Raw genomic sequence first — 20,299 nt, 5'->3', positions numbered from 1 at the left:
TCCATTTTTCCTTGTTACTCCTCAAGGTAGAACTTCTGATTATTCCACTTTGCTGTCATCATACCACCACGAACACATCCTCTTTGTTACAGCATCTCCCCACACACGCTTTCAAGTTTCCTGTTCCAATCTTCTCTGGATGGGAAACAAGAAGACTAGATTGTTTATTAAGAGTCATTAAAATTCTAGGAGAACTCAAAGGGTCAATTTTGTGTTTTGAGAGCCACGTCCTTGAAATCACTATATTCAGAGGCCCTCTTGGTTTTATTTCCTTACTTCCAAGAAAAGTTATATACTAAAGGATTGAAATTTCAGAGAGGAAAATTGGAGATAAAAAATTGCCTCCACATGCTGTACATGAAAAGTGGCTATAAATAACATTTATACAGTTGGGTCTGAGATTTCTATTAAACTAGCTGACTTCCAAACATAGACTCTAAACAAAGACTCAGAACATAGGCTTCCAAACAAAGACAGTGGCCTGGTCTGAACTGAGGCTAGAAGTTCAAATGGTAGAGACACATCTGAAAGAGAGGTCCCAGTCACTGTGATATGACACTTCTTGTTTTCCTATAGAATATTGTTGAATTGTGTTGGCTTAAAACATACCCATACAGGCACACATTTCAGATACAGGTGTACGAACACTCAAAACTGCACAAATGGCCCAGGTTAGCAGCACATTATCTGGTAATAACGAGTTTTCAAGAGTGCTCTAGAATAAACCAGCACCTAACAGAGGTTCTGAGGATACTAAGCAATCCCTCAAAAATCAGGGCAGCTTAGGGAGCCAGCATGCCACAGATTAAGTTCTTTGACCAATAGCCAGTGCCCACTTGAGATTCCCAAGAGCCCAAACTGAGTTAATGGATTTAACCCACATAGTGCCATGGATGACGCTAAATTATCAGACCATCTCCTTAATGATCCTATAGGCACAACTCTGATCCATAATCATGCTTCTCATGAACTTGAACCTAGGTGGAGATACACATCGAAGGCATTTGCGTTTACCTAGAGACACACACTCATCATGTAGTTCTCGGCAATCAAATTTCCCTAGACTGAGAACGCTCCCACATAGGTCTAATTCTGAAAAACAAAGCTCCATAGTACGCAGGTGGATTCCCAGGAAGCTCTACACCTGGCGGGCCACAAGACAGTGGGTGGCGCCCCTATAAGAGCAGTCCATCAGAGGGCGTGTCCCGTCACCACCTGCACAGGGAGTTCTGCTACACCACAGGGACCATGGACCATTTCTGAAATCTCTTTGAGAGCCCTTTCCATTTTTACAAATTTTACTCAACGTTCATTGCATACCAACTTCACATCTAGTACCAAGTTTAGCATTAACCAAGGTAGACTGAAATGAGAAGGAATCATTCCTGTCCTCAAGGACCTCACAGTCAAAGGAAGGAGGAAAATGTAAAAATAGAGAAATTCTAAAACGCATAGTAGAGCTAATAAAATATGAACAGGACGATGAGAGGGTAATTAGTTCTGGCCGTGGGTGGTACAGGAGGTTAGGGAAAGACCGGCAGAAGAAAAGCAACAGCACTGTGGCTGTGTGTGGGGCAAGCAGGAGTCGGCCTGGTAGGCCGCTGAGGTGGAGCGCGGGCGGGAGCCGCTGCCGCCCCTCACAGCTCTCTCCCAGGCTGCAGCAGGGAACTTACTCCTGCTTTCATTATGCTAATGCTTTGTCCCCTTTTGATGACATGTATTTTCTTTGAGCTTAAAGTAAGTAATCAGGGGAGATTATTTGGGCTGTTACTTGGGATTAAAGTGGAATGGGCTGGGTTCAGGTAAAAACTATTGCTATTTTTGAAATATTTGCTGAATCCATTTTTTAAAAATGGACTACAGTAATTTGACTTTTCAACAGTTTATGTTATGAATGCATGAGGTAATTTTCTTCACAAACTATAACTTAAATGTCACAATTAAATTAAACCTCAACATTTATTAAGATCAACTTAACACTTCCTGAAAATGAGATTACTTTGCCCGGCGTGTATTTAAATTGGCAGCTGGTGATGAGCACAACGTGCTTCACAGCACAGCAACCCAGAAGCCTTCACAGAACGTAAAATTATTGCTGAGATCTTTTCCAGTAAACATCAAGAGCTGAGCTATCTATTGAACAACAGTGTCAGAAGGGTTCTAAATCACCGTGGCTTTATGGAACTCCCGAGCTACCTCCAAAATCTGAACAATACTTTATTATGATACAAGGTTGCACTCTGAACCCAGTTTCCTCATCACCTCAAAGAAAGATAAAGATAAAATATATCATGACATCAGTTCTAAAATATATTATGTATATTAGTGACATAATATATTATGTATAAGATATGTTATGCATAAAATATATTATGTCTACTGCAATCCTTCCAACGAGGAGACAAACTTAGTTTCCAATGTATATTCTGGCGGGTACCCGCCCCTATTTCTCTTTCTACAGCACATCCTCATGCCTCATGCTCACGCAACCTCTAGCCTGTCGTCAATAGATGTGTGAACTCAATTTCATGACTTCCATTCATCTGAGCAGAGTGCACTCAGAAAGGTTGTAGAAAGGCATCTTTCAACACGGCATCTCACATCCGTTACAGCTGAAATCAGAAGCATCAGCACACCAGAAGAAACATTCACCAAAAGCCTGCTCGCTGTTTATTCACGAATGTTGCTGCCCCAGAACTGCTGGCATTCTTGCTAACACAGACTCCTTCTTGGAATCTGTAATATTTTCTGTAAATCTAGCCGGAGACTTTCATTTCGGATCTCCTCCTGAGGTCAGAGTCCCCCACACTTACCCCATCAGAACCTAGCAGCAATGATCTGTTATGCTCCAGTCCGGTCTATGAAGGATGACTTCCAATTAAAGCAGCAACTGGAGTTGTGCAGAATGGCCATTGACAGGCTACATCCTTCCTTGAGAACACCTGGGAGCTGGAGGGCAGAGTGGGATACACACAGATAAAAGATACAAGTGACAAATGAGCAAAGTCTAATTATACAGGCGTTGCTCAGAGTCGGAGACAAAAGCGAGGAAACTGAGAGTTAGGGATGAAACTCCATCCTCCTCTAACCCTATTGTGCCTGTGTACCGCAGTACATATTAATGTAACATCAAGCCCTATTTTTAGACCTCTGCAATTCCACAGGCATAAATCATTCCTGGGCCACAAGTCACCTTTGAGTTAGCAATGCCACGTTTAACATTTTGCAGGATCCTACAACAATATAATTGAAAGCAAGTGATATTTAAAATGAATAGTGATAACTTTAATAGAATAAAATTAGCCTAAAAATAGATTGCTTGAGAGAATTTATTTAGTAATAATTAAAAGGAAAAAGTGACAAGCGTACCACTTAGCTAATCCTATCTTCATAATAGCTTTCACAGTTGAATTTGGAATGCTGTTCTGCTGCAAAAAAAAAAAAAAAAAAATTTAAATGCTAATGAAACAGTCTTGTTTTCCTTTTTTGCACAGTACTGATTAATTCTCAGTGATTTCAGCCACCAGAGTTCTCTCTGAATTGAACAGCTGATTAAAGAAAGACACAGAACAAGTACAGACACAAGTGAGTCAGAGGGTTACTTTTTTACAAAATAGTCCATGTCTGTTGTTGAGGGAGTATAATTAAAAACAAAGTCTTCTCTCAACCCGGAAATCTTACCTACAAGGATAGTGAGAAAACATTTTTTTGTTATTGAATAAGCATTAAACCCAAAAGCAATGTAATCATAGACATTCTGTTTTAGAGATGGCAAAGATTTCGACAGAACTAGACAGAAATAGAACATTTTACGTATTTTCAAGACAAACAAGTTATTCCTTGTTTAAGAGGACCTGACAGCATACCTACTTTGCCCCAAATGTACCTGGTAAGCGGGGTGACCATCTGTGTTAGTGAAATGGCTTTCTCTGGCGAGAAACAAATTTCTCAGATCTTTACCAGAGGAGGAAGTATTGCAAGGAGGGGTCAAGTTAGGCTCTCACCCTGTCGCAGAACCTGGGAAACGGGAATGGTGTACGCCTTGATGTTCACATTTCAAAGGGAAGGCTGTTGGGTCCTCAAGGACCTGACACTGGGCCTCTCAAGTTTTCAAAGGCAGTTAGGTGCCTTTCAAGGAGAGGAGAGAGTATTTATAATTACAAATTTTCAAAAGTAAATGCTCTAAGAAAAAAAGTGGGGGGAGTTTCTTCTTTTGTTGTCAACAGGGAGAATTAGGCCTCTCATTTTTAATTTTTATTTGACCTTAGTGTGATTACCGTAACTCCAACCCATCTACGGAAGTTATGTGACTACCACAAGTCCCCAGAAGAGAAAATCAAAAGTAAAAGGAGCAAACTGAAAATGGTTTCTAAACCATTAAATCAGCACAAATTAATACGTCACGCCAAACCACATGCATTATGGACTGAAATGATTATTGATAATATATTTCACCAAGGGAAAAGCAAATTCTTAATAAGGCTTTGTTTTCCTGTCCATTTCGGACAAGGAAGATGATTGCATTTTTAATTTGTTCAGAAGTAAATTTGTAATGGTAACCAAAGGGAAACAATTGACTCCCCCTGCCTGAGATTATCTAGACCATCATCAGCCATGAAGAATGTATTATATTGAGTACACAGGGGAGTCTTGCTTTCATCTAAATAATGCATGTTACCCTACAAAACGTAAAATGTGTAACAGAGATGAGTTAAGTGAGTCAAATCAGTCCTACCATTAGAACATACATTTGGCGAATGATCCGTCCCAGACAAGTAGTTCAAACTATTTCATGAACTTTGTACCTACATACAGTAGTTTTCCACTAAGTGCTCTGATAAAGCATCATCTAACGTCAGCATTAAGAGGGATGTGTAATACCAATCAATAGCCAAATAAAACCAAACCACCAGAAGTCAGCAGGGGATAATGCAGAAAGGAGAGCCTTCTGATGAGAGCTTGAGAGGGCAGCATCAGAAGGAACCATCCAAGCCGTGGCCATTAATAGTTCCTACGCAGCGCTTACCATGTTGCTGACAGAGGGCCCATCCAAGGAAAGACAGGTGGCATCTTAGTTCTTGCTAAATGTGCTTCAGTTTGTCTAGGAAAATGCTATCATAACATGGAATAGCATAAAGAAAAAAGATTTAATGGCAGCACAAAGGAGGATCCAAATTCAGACATTATCGAAAACGTTGTCTAGTTTTTGGTTTCTGGGAAGATAGAGCAAGAGGCAGAAGGGAAGGGGTGGTTCAAATTCCTGGCTGGAATTTCAATGCTGTCAAACCTAAACCCTGCCCTCAGATCTGATGTGTTTGGCAAATTAACGGAAAGCAGAATGGACCCGCAGAGTCAGTGCCATGAGGATGGCACCAAGGCCTGCCCAACGGGAAAGCGCAGAGCAACAGTAAACCTCCCTTTCCCTGTCGTGTGTTTCCCTTTAATTTACAGGAAGAGAGAAGCTGTTCCTCCAACACTCACCCCATGTCCCACTGTGAAGACAGCTGCCTCATCTGCCTTTCAGCAAATTAAAAGTTAAAATAGCTTCACTGTCTAGAGTAGCAGCAGCAAGTGAGAGACCTGGAAAGAGCTTGATTTCACCGCAGCGGAGTGTTGTTTCCACAGGATCAAGGCTACCTTTTGACTTCAGCAGAGAGTCTCCCAAGAAATGACACCCAGCCCTTACAACTATCACCTTCTCCACTCCTCTGTCCATCAGGAAGGTCAAGACAGGATCTCTGCAGGGAAAGGCGCTGCTCTCTCCAGATTCCTCAAGACTTCCGCATCACGTCCACACACTGTGAAGATTCACCTCTGTCTGCCCCTCCAGTAATAAGACCAATTAATAAACATTAAAGGCAAAAACAAATCAGGTCATTCTCTACTCTGGACAAAAAGTAGAAAATATCTGTGGTATTTTTGAAAAAAAGAAATTTGAGAATGGGGGACCAATAAGAGTTGATAAAGTTACTGGAAAATAAAGCTACTGCCGTTTCCTCAAAATGTGAGATGGAAAAACAGGAAAATCACCAAAGGGAAGATGGAATAATTCCACCAGAGTTCTAAGTTTAACTTGCACTCAATTTCTCTAAACAAACCAAATTCCATCTCAAAAATAAAAGTAAAATAGTGATTTCTGAAGTAGTTTTCAAGTCACTTTTCTTCACTTTAATCTTGTTAATTTTAGTCTAGTCACCTTGAGTCTAAGTTCTCCCGAGATATTTTCCAGGATTCCCACTTACTGAATTGAGGTAAGATTATTCTCTTTTTCTAATTATTATTATTAAATCATAGTTGTGTACATTAATGCGATCATGGGGCACCATACACTGGTTTTATAAATAGTTTGACACATTTTCATCATCACACTGGTAAATATGGCCTTCCTGGCATTTTCTTAGTCATTGTGTTAAGACATTTATATTCTACATTTACTAAGTTTCACATGTATCCTTGTAAGATGCACCGCAGGTGTAATCCCATCTATCACCCTCCCAAGATTATTCTCTTGAGTAAGATTTGAATTAAGAAAGGAAACTAGCCAGAGATCTGGAAGCAGGGTTACTTCATTAGGACGTTACTGGATTTATCAATGGCTCTAGACTGTTTTCCTCAGTACAAATTCATGACTACAACCTCCTCTTTCATACTTAGCATATGAAAGCTTATTATTTTGTTTTGTTTTCTTTTTTCTGAGACAGTCTTACCTTGTCGACTTTAGTAGACTGCTGTGGCATCCTAGCTCACAGCAACCTCAAACTTTTGGGTTCAAGCTATCCTCTTGCCTCAGCCTCCCAAGTAGCTGGGACTGACTACAGGCGCCTGCCACAATGCCCAGCGATTTTTAGAAATGGAAGTCTCACTCTTGCTCAGGCTGGTCTCAAGCTCCTGAACTCAGACAATCCACTTGCCTCAGCCTCCCAGAGTGCTAGGATTAGACAGGCTTGAGCCACCACGCCTTATATTTTTATTTTAGTTTAAAATCTCCTGGATGACTGAAATAAGAATGCTACAAAATAGAATACAAATTACTGTAGTATTTATTATTTTCATATCATCATCAGTATCTTCCAGAGGCTATAAAGTCATCTTCTTTTTTTCCTATTTTCCATAAGAAGCTATAAAGAATATTAACTTGGTAAACGGTCTGTGAAGCTAGTGAATGATGCCCCATGATCATATCAATGTACACAGCTATGATTTAATAAAAAAAAAAAAAATTATTCTTTCATTCACCATCTTTTCATAGTATTTTTTTTTTTTTTGGCCACACTTTGTGACTCATTCCTATATGAAATCTTTTATCATATAAAAATGATTCCTAATGTGTAACAAAATGAAATTGTTTAGAAATGCAGAAATTATATCTATAATTGAAGATACTGTGTTAAAACCAAGCAAGAACAACATTCAATATCATGCTAAAATATCAGGTCAGATTGCTAAAAAATGTGCCAGGCACGTTAATTATGTGATCAGATTGAATTTCCACAGCTATACTGTGGAGCTGTGCTCACATTCCCATTTTACAGAAAGGCAAACGCACTGCCCAGACTCACATTGCTCCTAAATTACAGAGCCATTCTTTGAATCAGAGTCCACTCAAGTCCAAAGCTTGTGCTTTTAAGCCATTACTTAAAACTACCAGGCATAATCATGGGAAGCGTCACTGTTGTATTTATAAAGGTTGCTTTTCCTGGTATGATTCATAATCCCAAGAGCCTCCAAAGATTCCTCCAAGAACTTTATTTTGATTACTAATTTTTTTTGTCATAATTCTTATCTAGGCCGTATTCTAATTCAAAGGCTTCACCTAATTAAAAATTGGGCTGATTTAATTATGGGTTCGTTAAATTACAATGTGAGTTTTGGTCATTTAAGCCAATGCTAATTTTTTAAATATAATACCTTTCAATATAATACCTTTATTTGTACACATTTTCTCACAATACTGGCCTCCTTTGAGTAATTCGTCCCCTATACTTTGGCTAATTTCCATTTTAGTTTTAATTCTAAATCTAGAAGAGAAATTCACCCTGACCAAAATATTCTACAAATGAAAACAACCAAAAATCAGGTCCCCTTTTGTGCCTCCTGAGGGCCCCTGGTGCATGTCCAGGCGTGGATGACCGAGAGGCACCCGCAGAGGGACTCGCGACTGCGCTGGGTCCTCCACATGCCGCTGTGGCTCCAACAGCTCCGCTGAGATCTGTGCCGTTCCTGAGCCTCTAGCCTTGGGTCAATCCATGCTGCACCTCAATCTTTTTCAGTCCTTATTAACAGAGGCCATTGTATCTAAACTAAAATACTACATGGAGTCTACAGTGCCCCAAGTGTGTTTCTGTAACTGTGTGATAGACGTGTCATCTCAGTACATGGAAAGACACAGTCCCTCCAACCTCACGGCCACCCTCACCTGCCCAAGCAGTACTGGTTTCCCCAGGTGTTTGGCTTCTACTGTATGGAGGGAGTGGAATTGTACCAAGGTGCAGGACATCAGGAGTGAATCTGATGCTCAGACTCCATTTATCTACAGCAGTATCCACCCTGACGCACAGATTCCTCCCCATCCTTGGTCACCAGCCACGCAGGGGACTGATGTTCCTCACCACCCATGGCAGCCCCACACAAGGGTGTACCTGCCTCCATCTCAGTAAAATCCCTTGACCCTGATGTTCCCTGTATCCTTCTGTGATCCAGCCTCCCAGGGAAGGGAGAATCAAGGGAATAACAGAAAAGAATACTTCAGAGAGAAGAAGGAATCATTAGCTAATCTAGGAAAATAACATTTTAAAGAAATGTTAGTTCTTTTGTCTATTACTAGAAAAAATGAAAATAACTTTCATCAGGCTTTCTCCAGAATTGGAGAGTATGCTTGGGACTCTCGGACTCCAAATGTGCACTTGCGGTTTACCCAAATTTCACTCTGAAGCACCCGAGTAGTGTCTCACAAGAGACAGGCAGTCAGCTCTGCAGGAGCTACCACAGATGCAAGAAGCCCGTGGGCTACAGTCAGAGAAGACTCAGCTCAGGTATTAAATAAGACCTGTGGACCGAGGAAACACAGAGGTTCCACATATGAGCCCACCGCAATGGCCACAATGACAGATGCTCCTAATCACAGGTGTCCTTCTGCCGGGAGGCTGCACTCTTGTGCTCAGGGCCACGGAGTAAACTCTAGACTCCGGAGGGTGTGGAGCAGCGATTTCTTTATCCAATAGTAAATTTTCTCAAACAGTTAAGGGGGAAGCCTTTAGTCCTTGATAAAAATGACAAGATTTGGAGATAATGGAATTTTCAAATTTAATATCAAAATTTTTTGCTCTTATTTGGGGTTCTCATGTTTTGTACATCGTGACATTCAGACTGTGTCCCAGGGCCTCGAACAGGACCTGAAAACGGCAGGCTCTCATTATGAGAGTTAAGTCATGGAAATCACAGCCACAGAAAGGAATGCCATGGGTGGAACTCTGTTTGCCCAAAATTTGTATGTTGACGTCCCAATCCCCAGGACTTCAGAAAACAGCCTTATTCTGTGATAAGGGATATCAAGGGGTAATTAAGTTAAAATGATGCTGTTGGTGGCTCAGTGCCGGTAGTTCAGTGGTTAGTGCAGTGGCCACATACACCAGGGCCAAACAATGGCAACTGCAACAAAACAATAGCCAGTCATTGTGGTGGGAGGCTGTAGTCTCAACTCCTTGGGAGGCTGAGGCAAGAAAGTCGCTTAAAGCCCAAGAGTTTGAGGTTGCTGTGAGCTGTGACAGCACAGCACTCAACCAAGGACAACAAAGTGAAACTCTATCTCAAAAAAAAGATGCTATTGGTATAGGGTCCTCACCTAATATGCCTAGTGTCCCTAAAAGAAGGGGCTACACCAGAGATGCAGGCATGGGAGAGGCCTAAAGGAAAGCCACATCTGCCTGGAACTTGGATTTCTATTTTAAGAATATTGAGAAGATAAATTTCTGCTTTTATAATATTAGTCAGTCTGTAATATTTTGCTATCGCTACCCTGGCAAACTAATACAGATGTGAATGACTCTCTGGGTTTTATTACGAAACAGGATTTCCAAATTCTAAAGGCTGCTGGTTGCTTCTATGAGCTGAAATTTCTATGCTTCTTATCCACCAGTCCTTGAGTTTGTTTGGACCTGGTATGTGCCCCTGTTATATCCATAGTGTGTTACATTTGCAATAATGTACAGTAGATTTCATTCTGCTATTCTAGGATGCTTTCAATTTTGGTTTCTAAATATAAAAAAAAACTGTTTAGGAAATGTGTTTTAGGAAATTAGATATTTACATCTGAAATTCCACATACTGACCCATAGTATTCAGCCTGAGATCCCACATGTTTCCAACAGATGTAGGTATTTAACCTGATTATTTAAATGTTCAACGTTTTAATTTTTGTCTAAATAGTATTTTCCTTTGTGGTTTTTTACATTGCTTTCATGATTATAAACTTTTTATACTATAAATATTTAAATATTTACCAACATTTTGGTTCATTTTATAGTTTTGTTAAACAATTTTTAATAATATTTTGTTGATCTAACTTGAATTAGTTTTGATTATGGTTCATTTAACATTTACTCTACTATGTTTATATAGATAAAATGTTAATTTATGCTATATTCACATGAATAGAACTATTTACATTTCATAACATTGTGTATAAAAAAGTTCAACATTTTAAATATTTCAATATTTTTATGAATGTTAAATACTTTTACATTAGAAATTGGCTTCAGACAATGCCTTAATTTTTAGGAATTTTCTTTAGAAAATAAGTAAGATATAATTTAAATGAGTACAAAGAAAATTAGTGGAATGATTTTTATGTTTCCTTTTACATGTTATAAATAAAATAATCTGGAAATGAGTTTTTTTAAACTATTTTATGTAATTCATTGATAAATAATATTAAAAAATAGTAACAAAATATAGCCTGCCGTGTCAACTCTTAAAATATAGTCAAAAACTGCATTTCCTTGACATTCTCATATTTGAGGGGCTATTTCATCTTTTCCTTTTTCTTTTTCTTGGTATCTCAGGTGTATAGAATTGGATTAATAGCAACCCTTGGTTCACAAATGCTGTCATCGTTGGTACCTGTATAACCCACTTTTATTTATTCATCCATTTTTAATAATGTAATAAGAACATATACATTTCCCCACCAAAACAAATACTAAGGCTCTGATCACACCCACATCCCACTATCTGGTCACCTCACCTGATGTTGCTCTCATTCTTCAAACCTGAAACAACCACCTACCCCGTCTCAAACTCCTCATTCCCTTGACCTCCTTGTTGTATTGAACAGTTTTATCTATGCATATTTAAAAGGATATTTTAGTTGTTTTAACTTTATAAAATGCATCATCACATGTAATTTTTCGAACTTTTTTTTTGCTCAGTATCATATTGCTAAGTTTTGTCCTTATTTGCATGCTCGACTTCATTCATTTCACTACTGTGTCATATTTTATTGTGACCACAACACAGTTTATTCATCCACTCTCCTCCTGATGCCCATCCAGGTTGTTTTCTGGTTGTTTTTTATACAGCAAAACATGTTTCTTGTTGTACAAAGGTTTCATTGGTTACCTAAGAGTAAAATTTGGGAGCCGCAGAGTATACGAATGTTCGATTTTTCCAAAATGTTCAATATTTTTAAATTGATTATACCAGCTTGCATTCCAACCAGCTAAGAATGTCGAATGGATCTATATCCCCTCCAATAATTGATATTACCAGGCTTTCCAATTTTTCCCCAACAGGAGAGTAATACAGTATCATTACTGTCTTTACCTGGGTATTACTGTCTTTACCTGGGTTTCCATGATCACTAATGGATGTGATGTGATGTAATGAACACCTCTTCATAGGTTTGTTGGTTGTATCAGTTTCCTCCTTTTATGAAATGTCTATGTAGGACTTTTACTTATTTTTCTTACTGATTTGTAAGAGATTATTTTTGTGCTCTTGACACCAGTCCTTTGTCAGTCATACAAATTGTGAACTAGTCTGTCATAACTTTTCATTTTCTTTAAGTGGTCACTTAATGAACTGAAATTCTTAATTTTAATATAATAAAATTTATGTATTTTCTTTTATAGTTAACATGTTTTAGGCATTATTTAAGGCATATTCTTCTATATTTAGGTCTAAAATATATTCATGTATATTTTTAACCAAGTACTTTCTGACAGTACTTTTTAACTAAAATTTGCATTTGACAGTTAAATCCTTAATCCTCCTGGAGGTGATTTTTTTAATAAAGATCTAATTTAATATTTTTCTAGACATTTAACGAATTATTTACTCTTTGGGCATTGATTTGTAGTTATAGGAAGTTATTACTACATAACTGTTTTTTAAAAAAGCTATCCCCATATAATACATACACAAAATTCTAATTACTTATATAATGTTTTCTAAATGAAAGAAAAAATTTTTTTCGAAGAAACTCTTGCATGATAGGAATTGAAATTACTAATTCTATCTTTAAAAAATAAGAGAAACATGAAAGAGATTTCCCTGAAGCATTCCCAATCCTCTCACCAGCACATATTTAAACATCACTTTGGCTAACTGAAATACACACACACAAATTCGCACACACACCAACCACAGAAAGCATCAGGAATATGGAAAAGGCAAGCATCATCATTGCACCACGTATCCACTTCCATTTTCATTTTTTGCATTCCTACTATGATTTAATTTACATCATTTTTACATCAGTTATTATGAAAGCTGCTTTAAAATGAAATACAATTGACCTCTACCTTATGAATAAAGGGTCACAAATGAGGATCTAGCAGGCCAAATATCCATTAGTTAGAGGAGTTTGTTTCTCCTTCCGCCCCACAATATTACTACCTTGCATTTTTGTAAAAGTGAAAGGGTTTAACTCCCAAACTATGCTGCAAACATCTACTGGACATCTACTAGGAGCAAAGCACCATGCTAGATAATTTAAGGAATAAAAATTTGCTTCATAATATAATTGGGGAGTCATAAAAAAATCTACAATGGGGCCACGTATGATAAGTCACATAACAGATGCACCCACAACTTTAATTGGGTTCAATTATGTTTGCAATTACTGAGCACTGAACGGAGATAGTGCCGCACATTTCAACAGTCTCATTAAATGGGTCTCATTAAATAGACCCTTCTCTTTAAAGAGTCCATTTAGTAATTTCATGATGTAGGAAATTTAGACTAGAAACAGTGGCAAATTTGATAAGCAACACCCACTCCCAGGCATGCTTCAGACCATACTGCAAACACTGGCATGGAAGATGGTGAATGTTACTAAAATATTTAACGAAGGCTTTTCTCCAAAGCCAAGAAAGAAGGTGAGAGACTAAAAAATAGTCTTTCCAAACTCTCCCTTCCTGAAGTACATGCAGTCAGATAAAATCCTACCCTACTAGTTCCTCAGCCTTAGGTTTTCAGCTGACTCAACATCATGACCAGCCCCACCTAAAGCTGTGAAGATGTTTAATGCCCAGTGTAAGTCTTCTAAATCCTCATCTTCTGTCTTGTCTGTTTTCTGCGCTCTTACTACCATTGTTCAGAACCTCTGGTGAAGCAACCCCTCCAGGCCCTCCATTTCCAAGGGACACATCACACTGTCTTTGAACTACCCCAGGAAGTTCCACCTCTCCTCACCACAAGGCTCTGCCCATCTCCTATGAACCACTGGTATCTTCCCTGATAACCTTCCCTAATCTTACCAATATATACCCATATCAGAAGTTCAGAGAGGTCCCATTTTCCCTGAAGGAGTAAATAGAAATCACGAGGCTTTCAAGTCAGATATTAAAAAGTACAGTGCCATTAAAAAAAAAAAAAAAAACGGAAAGAAAGAAAATCCTTTGTTCTCATAATCAAGAAATCTCTGATTAAATCCAAAGTCCGTGATAATTTGTACGTAATACTGAAGCAGTCACTTAACTCTACTGAGACTTAGTGACCGAACCTATTAATTGGAAGAAATAATAATTCATATGAATGCTGTCAGAAATTATACAATGTATGAGAAAGTATTTTTAAACTACAAAGTGATCTAAAACTTAAGTGATTTCATTTGAGGGCACTGGTAAACCACCAGAGAAGATACCTGATGTCCCTCAACACATTGCATAGTAATACCTGCTCCACATATGTCAGGGACAGATGGCCAATAGAGTTGTAGGGAGACAGGCTCCATTCTCTAAACCATGTATTCATTCCATCACCAACTCATTCGTGTGAAATGTGAGTAAAGCCAGGCCCAGGAAAAAGAAGAGTGAGCAAGGCAGATGTGGCCTTTGCTCTCCTGGGGCTTACATTTTGTCCATGGTTCAAAAACAGCTGGAAATGCAGAAACACCACAGCCCTTGGTTTCCACATGAGCACTGCTCTTACTGAAGTGTCAACTTTGTTTCTGACTGAGAGCGAGGAAGTGAAGTCATCTAATTTACAAATATCTTTACTGAGATATAATTTATATACCATATAATTCACCAATTTAAAATGTAGAATAGCTTTGAGTATAGTCACCAAGTTGTATAAATATCACCTTTATCTAATTTTAGAATATTTTCATTGCCCTGCAAAGAAATCTTTGTACCCATCAGCAGCCACTACTTGACTTTTCAAAAAAATTATTTTTAAATTAAATTTTATTTATTTCAGACTGATATGAAGGAACAAATGTTTAGGTTACGTTGTTTTCATTTCTAAGGCAAAGTTCAAGTTGCAGTTGGAGCCCTTCACCCAGGGGACTCACTGAACACCCTCACATTGTACACATTAAGTGGGATCCCGCCAATCACTTTCCCTTCTCTCCCCTCCCCATTCTCTCCCCTACCCCCTCTTCTTCTCTTCCGCTTACTAGACTATACCTGTGTTTTTCTTTTGTGTGGGCGTGTAGTTGTTTACATATTGGTTTCATATTAATACTGAGTACATTGGATGCAATTTTTTTCCCCATTCTTGAGCTACTTTACTAGGAAGAATGTGTTTCAACACCATCCATGTAAACACAAAAGATACGAAGTCTCCATCTTTTCTCATGGCTGCATAGTACTCCATGGTATACAAATGCCACTGTTTGTTAATCCATTCAAGGACTGATGAGCACTTGAGTTGATTCCACGTCTTGGCAATTGTGAATTGAACCAGCATGATATTAAGCCGTTTGGTCCGCTTCAAAACTATCAACCAGTAAAAGACAAAGCAGTCTAGACGAGGCCCACGGTTTCCTCACCGGCAGCCCAGCGGAGTCTTCCCGCGCTTTCACGGCGGCCACATCCCTCTGGGCAGCTCCTCCCCTCTGTGACCGTCACAGCTGAAGACGGCCCACAGGGCTCCTTTAACACTTACCTTCTATCTCATTTAGCCATCACAACTCCACGGCATAGGTACTGTTTTTACTGTGCCTTTTTTTTTTTTTTTTTTGCATTTTCTGGCCGGGGCTGGCGTTGAAACCACCACCTCCGGCATATGGGGCCAGCGCCCTACTCCTTTGAGCCATAGGCGCCACCCTAGGCACAAAGAGGTTGATATACTCGTCCTGAATCGCACAGCTATTTTTGGCTGAGATGGAGATTCAGATCTGTAACCACCTCTTCACACCTGCCTCACGGGGAGGCAGGGTTCCTGCCTCTTCACACCTTCCTCACGGTCGAGCGACTGATGACGTAACACAGGGTCGGGAGCGCCGCCTGGAGGTCACTCTGGCACTGCGCATGCCCAGAAGCGCCCATTCCCGCGGGCCTGGTGTGCGCTGCGCCCTCTCGCGGTGGCAGCACGCGGGCCGCACAGAGCAGCAGCTTCTCCACCGCCACCCGGTGCCGCCTCCACGCCAAGCACCGCCCTCTGCTCTGCTCCCACACCGGGTGAAGTCAGTCAGCTTCCAGCCAACCGCACCGTCCGGACACCATCCAGGCTCTTCCAGCCACAGGGATCTACGCATCTCTTCCCGGACACCTGCTTCTGCTTCGCCGTGCGGCTTTCAGCTGCTGCCGGGTTCAGTCACGCCATGGCTCGTATTTAACCAAACGCATTGATTTACTCAACTACAAGTCAGTTCACAGGACAGAAAGTAGCTTTGGTTCTCTCTCCTTACTGAGATTCCCTCTCCATACACACACACACACACACACACACACACACACACACACACCCCTCATAGAATACCAAAAGTTCAATAATCGCTGTTTGGACAGTTGGTGGACTAATTGATTAATCTATTGAATAAACATTCACCTAAACTTAAATAGCTTCCAGGAGTTTCCACCTCAGACGCAGATGCACAAAGAACATGTGGGCCTGTGAGGCAATAGACTAAGGGAGGGGATAAAAACACTTCACTGGGAAATTTCCCTAAACATAGACATCATAAGAAATGGAATGTCTAAGAATTCAATGTGAAAAGTTTTCAAGGGAGAACAGAATAACTGGAAAAGTAAGGGGGATAAAAAGTAGTTTTATGTATAGAACATTAAAGTATCTTCCTGGGATCTGAAAATCAACTATTTCTCTCCATCACTTTTCTTATTTTTCTTTCAAAGACGTACTTCCCACATTTGAAGTGGGAAATCTTAAAATTTGAGTGGCTAACTCTTTCTATTGTTTCTTTGTTCTTCCCTCTCTCATACACACACAGACACACACAGTCTGACTTCCCCCACCCGTTCACCTTTGGATAAAGAATTCCTAGATCTGAGTCAGCAAAACAGCTTCTGAGATTTGTTCATGAACTTGGGCTCCCTCTGCTGGGCCTGCGGCAGTGCAGCACGCAGCTGTGCAGAACTGGAGGTTAGGAAACTCCGTGCCACAGAATAGTCTCCTGTTTGAACCCAAACTTAAGGTCAATAGCCAACAACATGTGACAATTTGAAAACAGAAAAGATTTAGGACTTGTACAAATTAGTAGCAAAAAAATGAAGACAGGTGTTTTTTAAGAAAAGCTACACATACCAGAATTTTGCCCCTGTTTATTCCTGTCTGTAGGAGAATGGTAGAGTTCTGCAGGGGACGGCAAAGCTTGCAACAATACTGATATAAAGCTGTCCAGAAGAAAATAACTTCAAGATATAAAATCTAGATTACACGTCTGTTCATCAGAAACAAATGCAGATCTGAGAAAGGCTTCTGAGCAAGTGAGAAAAAGACGTATTGCTAAAGGAATCCATGTCACAGCTGTCGGTAACATTACTGAATAGACCAGCCAACCTGACAGCACAGAGAATAGTAAGCTCACAGTCACACACACACAATAAAATAAAATCACAGAGCACACTCCCCATTTTCTAAAGATAACAGATATGTAACTGATACGTCAAAGTGGAAATGGTAGATATTGATTCCTATTAAAAGGAAATGTTACCTCTCATTAAATCGATTTGGTGCTTATTATAAAATAGAATGGTTAAATTGTCCTAAAACAAACCATCAGACCAGGGAAAAGAATGAAAATTTATCTAAGACCTTTAAAAGCCTGGAAATTATATATAACTATATTTTTCCCTTAAGATGAACTAGCATTCTATAATAAATGTGTCTTAACTCACTTGTAGGGGGATCTTGTAGAATCAGGGAACTGGATAGTCCACAGCTTAGAAATACAGAACCTGTCCAGATCCCAGGATGGATACTGGCAGAATCCTGAGATATTTTCCTTTCCTGTGGGAAGCTGAATAATTTAAGCCGTCAAAACACAATCTTCAGAGTCAAACTGCCTAGGTTCGAATTCCATCACCACCACTGACTACCTGTATGACTTTGAACAAGTTACTTCAGCTTTCGATGTAAGTCTCTCTTTGTGAGTCTCTGTTCCCACTAAAAGATAGTAATAATACTATTCACAGGGTAGTTTATTGGCATATACGGAGGCATTATTTATAAAGAGTTTAACTCAGTGGTTGGCATATAATAAGTGTTGAATTTGATATTATTGTTATATAATGAGAATTTTTTTAAGTGTAATAGAGTCCAGATCATGGGAAATCAGCTGGTTGTCTATGGCCTGTATGGCATTTAAAATCCAGTTGTGTTTAATGTAAGTTAATGAATTATTCTATATAAAATAATTTGTATATGAATATGGCTCCCATATTCTGCATATTTGTAAAGGCCTTCATTTATTCATTTATTTTATAAACACATTGATTCTTTACTCTCTGGCAAGCACCATACTCAATGACGGGGATAAAAAGATGAAAAAGGATACAATTTCTTGCCTAAATAAGGTCACCAACCAAACACTTACAGATAATTTTAATACAATGTGCCAAGGGCAGCTGCCTCTGGGAGACAATTCTCCATGGTCTCTCCCATCAGAGACAATAACAGGTTATTTTGTTCCAGACTAGCTGTTCAGAAATGTTGATATGCCAAGCTGCCTTGGAAGGTAAAGATAGTTTCTCTCTCCAGGGCAGAAGGCAGATGTTGTCTCACAAGGACTGTAAGGAGAACGTGCCCTTCCAGGGTAGAGTTGGAGCAAGTCTGCTGGCATCCTCCTCTGAAATGCTGAGGTTCGCAAAGGCTGAGATTCTTCAATGATCTCTGAAACCCACTGTATCTGCATAGGATGGAAAGTGGATATTCCAAGCAGAGAGAACCCAGGTCTGAAGCACCAGATGGGGCAGACAGTGGGAAAAGAGGAGCTGGGGGAGTGACGGAAGGGCAGGACCATGGAGGATGTTTTAAGCCAAGTATAAACTTACTCTGTAATGACCTCTTACCTAACAATTTCTCACCATTATGGCTTTTGAAAAGTCATCCCAGTTTTTGAACAATTTTATTTTTACAATAAGAAACAAGATACTGATGTTGCTGTTTCAGGGAGATGCACTTACCAGGAAGCGTCTTATGGAACATGTTGAATTAAACACCATATTTGAATGAACACAAACATTTTTTGAGAAGAAAAGAAAGCGTCAGTTTATCACCTGTGTGCAAGAGCTGCTTCATCATGGACTTAGGTGGCACAATTAGTCTCAGATGCAGCCTTTATTTTGCTCTGTAAGTGTGCTATCAGTATAAAGTGAACTTTGAGTACAAAATAATTATAAGCCCCAAAAGATTGAAGAATTGGTGAAGAAAATGGGACAGAAAGAAACTGCACACCTATCGAAGAAGAATTCCATTACACCCACCTCCGTCGCCCACACCTCCATCACCCCACCTCCATCATCCCCCACCTACACCACCTTCATTACCCCACCTCCATCATCCTACCTCCATCACCCCCACCTACACCACCTTCATCACCCCACCTCCATCACCCTCATCACCCCCACCTCCATCACCTCCTGTTGGTGCCGTCACCAAGGAAGCAAGCCAGACAATGAATTGTAAGTTCGAAGCTTGCAGGAGGTGGGCTGCCCCACACATGTCTGGGAAAAGGCCCCAGCAACCTCCGCAGCTGCCATTTATTGAGAACAAGCTCCCCTCTCCCAAGCGTAACCCCCACACTGGAATTCCATAGCTGATCAATATTCGACTGCCAAGGTCTGTTCGTTAATGTTTAGAGATTGCGTGTATTTTTCAAAAAACTGCCACAGGCTGAGGCAAGAGAATCGCTTAAGCCCAGGAGCTGGAGGTTGCTGTGAGCTGTGTGATGCCACAGCACTCTACCAAGGGCCATAAAGTGAGACTCTGTCTCTACAAAAAAAAAAAAAAAAAACTGCCACTTTGTCTCTGCAAGTCTGCTGTCCAGGTTCCTACACATCTTGCTACACAGGTCGCTACATAGGTTGCCACATAGAGCACTAAACATGTTGTTACATAAGCTGCTACATATCCTGTTACATAAGTTGCTGCATATTGTGTTACATAGGTTGCTACCAACTCCGCCTACATCACCCCACCTTCATCACATCCATCACTCCCACCCCCATCGCCTTCATCACCTCCATCACTTTCATCACTCCACCTTCATCATCTCCATCACTCCCACCCCCATCACCTTCCTCACCTCCATCACTTTCATCACTCCACCTTCATCATCTCCATCACTCCCACCCCCATCACCTCCATCACTTTCATCACTCCACTTTCATCATCTCCATCACTCCCACCCCATCACCTCCATCACTTTCATCACTCCACCTTCATCATCTCCATCACTCCCACCCCCATCACCTTCATCACCTCCATCACTTTCATCACTCCACCTTCATCATCTCCATCACTCCCACCCCCATCACCTCCATCACTCCACCTTCATCATCTCCATCACTCCCACCCCCATCGCCTTCATCACCTCCATCACTTTCATCACTCC

General features: G+C 40.1%; 1 protein-coding gene across 3 annotated transcripts in view; it reads right to left on the bottom strand.

The window, feature by feature from the left end:
• TAFA2 (TAFA chemokine like family member 2) overlaps window positions 1-20,299 on the bottom strand; it is a 480,911-nt gene that overhangs the window by 400,610 nt on the left and 60,002 nt on the right. Inside the window, exon 1 of one of the 3 annotated variants that reach the window (XM_053555354.1) lies at window positions 2,814-2,937. The exons of the other annotated variants lie outside the window; for them this stretch is intronic. Within the exon in view, the coding sequence (XP_053411329.1) occupies window positions 2,814-2,818 (5 nt within the window). The 5' untranslated portion in view covers window positions 2,819-2,937. Of the gene's footprint in view, window positions 1-2,813; window positions 2,938-20,299 lie in introns of those variants that run through there. 3 annotated transcript variants of the gene reach the window in all.

This window comes from Nycticebus coucang, chromosome 12 (assembly GCF_027406575.1).
Source record: "Nycticebus coucang isolate mNycCou1 chromosome 12, mNycCou1.pri, whole genome shotgun sequence".
NCBI lineage: Eukaryota > Metazoa > Chordata > Mammalia > Primates > Lorisidae > Nycticebus > Nycticebus coucang.
Note: the sequence above shows the minus strand (reverse complement) of the source record. Positions and strands in the feature narration are given on the sequence as shown.